At 35.5% G+C, this 2132-nt stretch overlaps 1 protein-coding gene across 1 annotated transcript in view; it reads left to right on the top strand.

Moving 5' to 3' along the window:
- LOC113809478 (larval cuticle protein A3A) overlaps positions 1 to 1930 on the top strand; it is a 6101-nt gene extending 4171 nt beyond the window's left edge. The window contains exons 2-3 of the mRNA XM_070141353.1: positions 962 to 1035; positions 1380 to 1930. Coding sequence (XP_069997454.1) covers positions 962 to 1035; positions 1380 to 1716 — 411 coding nt within the window. The 3' untranslated portion in view covers positions 1717 to 1930. The remainder of the gene's footprint in view (positions 1 to 961; positions 1036 to 1379) is intronic.
- Positions 1931 to 2132: the final 202 nt, after the last annotated feature.

Genomic DNA, 2132 nt, shown 5'->3' with positions numbered 1-2132 from the left:
TCAATCACTCCACCGTTACTACGTTTGCCATTTTTACAAATAAGACGTGAAAAAAGGAATTTAAAAATAAGATAAACGCAGAAAGAACAAAACCCAAAAACTATAAATAGGACTATTAGAAAAATTTTTTATCGAGTAAGAAATAAGAAAAAAATGGATACAAAATCATAAAGCAAAACGACAGGTCAAAATGTTTTAGAAACAGAATAATATATACTTTAATAAAGAAAAATCTATAAAATGCATATTTACCAATTCACCTTACGAATTTCTGTAATAACGTAATCAGGAAAAAAAAATATTCATGAATAAAGATAAACGAAATATTGTAGCTTCTACAAGTATCATCATGGGTATGACTGACTCAGAAAACTGCGTTATATTATACTTCCTTTGACATGGATGTTCAATCCCCCTTTTTTGTCTCTCTCCCTCCTCATTTCATATAATGATTTATATATTACATGTATATTTATATATCGATACATTTCAGAAATATATGATATATCCATATATATTTATGTGCATATAAAATATTAATATAATGTAATTACATATAATATAATTAATTAATAAAATTATATTATTATTATTATTATTATAAAAAAAAAAACAAAAAAAAAACCCCACACCACAAAACCAAAAAAAAACCAAAAAAAGTAAAGATAAAAAAAAAACCCACACACCAAAAAAAAAAAAAAAAAAAAAAAAAAAAAAAAAAAAAAAAGGAGGGGGAAGAAAGGGAAAAAAGGAAGAGAGAGAGAAAAAAAATGACCTTGAACAACCTAACAAAACGACCTTTGGGTCGTACTATAAATTGGCCGCTGCGTCGAGATCGACACTTGCCCTCAAGCTCCCCTCCCATCATGAACCTAAGGTAAATTTCGTATCACCTCGAAATCACTCTTTATCCATTTACAAATACACGTAAACATCTAAAACTTATAATTATCTTTCCCAGCTCCCTTTTCGTCCTGGTCTGGCTGCTGTCATTGCAGCTGACAGCCGGAGTCCTACGAATACCTGCCGCCTCAGGTGAGTCTGAATCTACGTGACGCCGCGAATTACGGTAGAATCGATATACTAAGCCTGAGAAAAAATAAAGGGTATCAGTTTCGTAAAATATTACTAGTATTTATCAAATCTTAGCTAATGCCACCATGTTTTCCACTTTAGCGTTCCAAGAAGCTTCTGCCGAGTCCTACGAATACCTGCCGCCTCAGGTGAGTATCTCACTATCCGAACTAGCGAATTACTTGGAATCGATGCACTAAATAAAAATTTAAAAGGGAAAAAAATTAAAATTATTAATTTCGATGATATTACATAATACTTTTAATCATGGCTAATCTGTGTTTCCACTTCAGCGTCCAATGAAGCTTCCCCGAGTCCTACGAGTCCTCCGAAGCCAAGTACAGCTTCAACTGGGTCGTCAGCGATGACTCCTCAAGCAACGAGTTCGGACACCAGGAGGCCCGTGACGGCGACGACACCCAGGGATCCTACTACGTGCAGCTCCCCGACGGCCGCCTGCAGACCGTCAAGTACTTCGTGGACGGCGACTCCGGCTACGTGGCTGAGGTCAACTACGAGGGCGAGGCCAGTTATCCTGACTCACATGAGTCCTTTGAGTCGGAGTCCGATGAGTCTGCTGAGTCCCGCGAATACAGACCTCCCAGGCCCCAGTACTTCTACGACTCCAATGAGTCCAAGTAAATCGTACTAAATGCCTTTTCTGACCGTTTTTTTTTTTCAGTTTTCTCTATATATTTATTTATGGCAGTAAATGTGTTCGGTTACGTCGTGTTTTATCATCTATTTACCATGATGACTGAAAATTATATAGGTGGATGTAGAGAATATTTGTCCTCTCTTTTATGAAAATTAAACTCATATTTCTATCCGAAATGAGCTTTTCTATATGTGTAATTGTTTGTATTTATTAAATAAAGAATATGGTGTTGCCGATGAGGCCTATCTTATGAACCCACTGATCATGTATATGAGCCATTGCATTTATTTACAGATTAAATAAGATATCTGATTTAAATGAGATAAGGTTGGGAAAATCGAATATGCTGAAAAGGATAGGAACAATCAAAAGAAAGCAGGCATGTCACTAAAGGAAAAAA

Source organism: Penaeus vannamei, chromosome 28 (genome assembly GCF_042767895.1).
Source record: "Penaeus vannamei isolate JL-2024 chromosome 28, ASM4276789v1, whole genome shotgun sequence".
NCBI lineage: Eukaryota > Metazoa > Arthropoda > Malacostraca > Decapoda > Penaeidae > Penaeus > Penaeus vannamei.
This window is presented reverse-complemented; position numbering and strand designations above follow the sequence as displayed.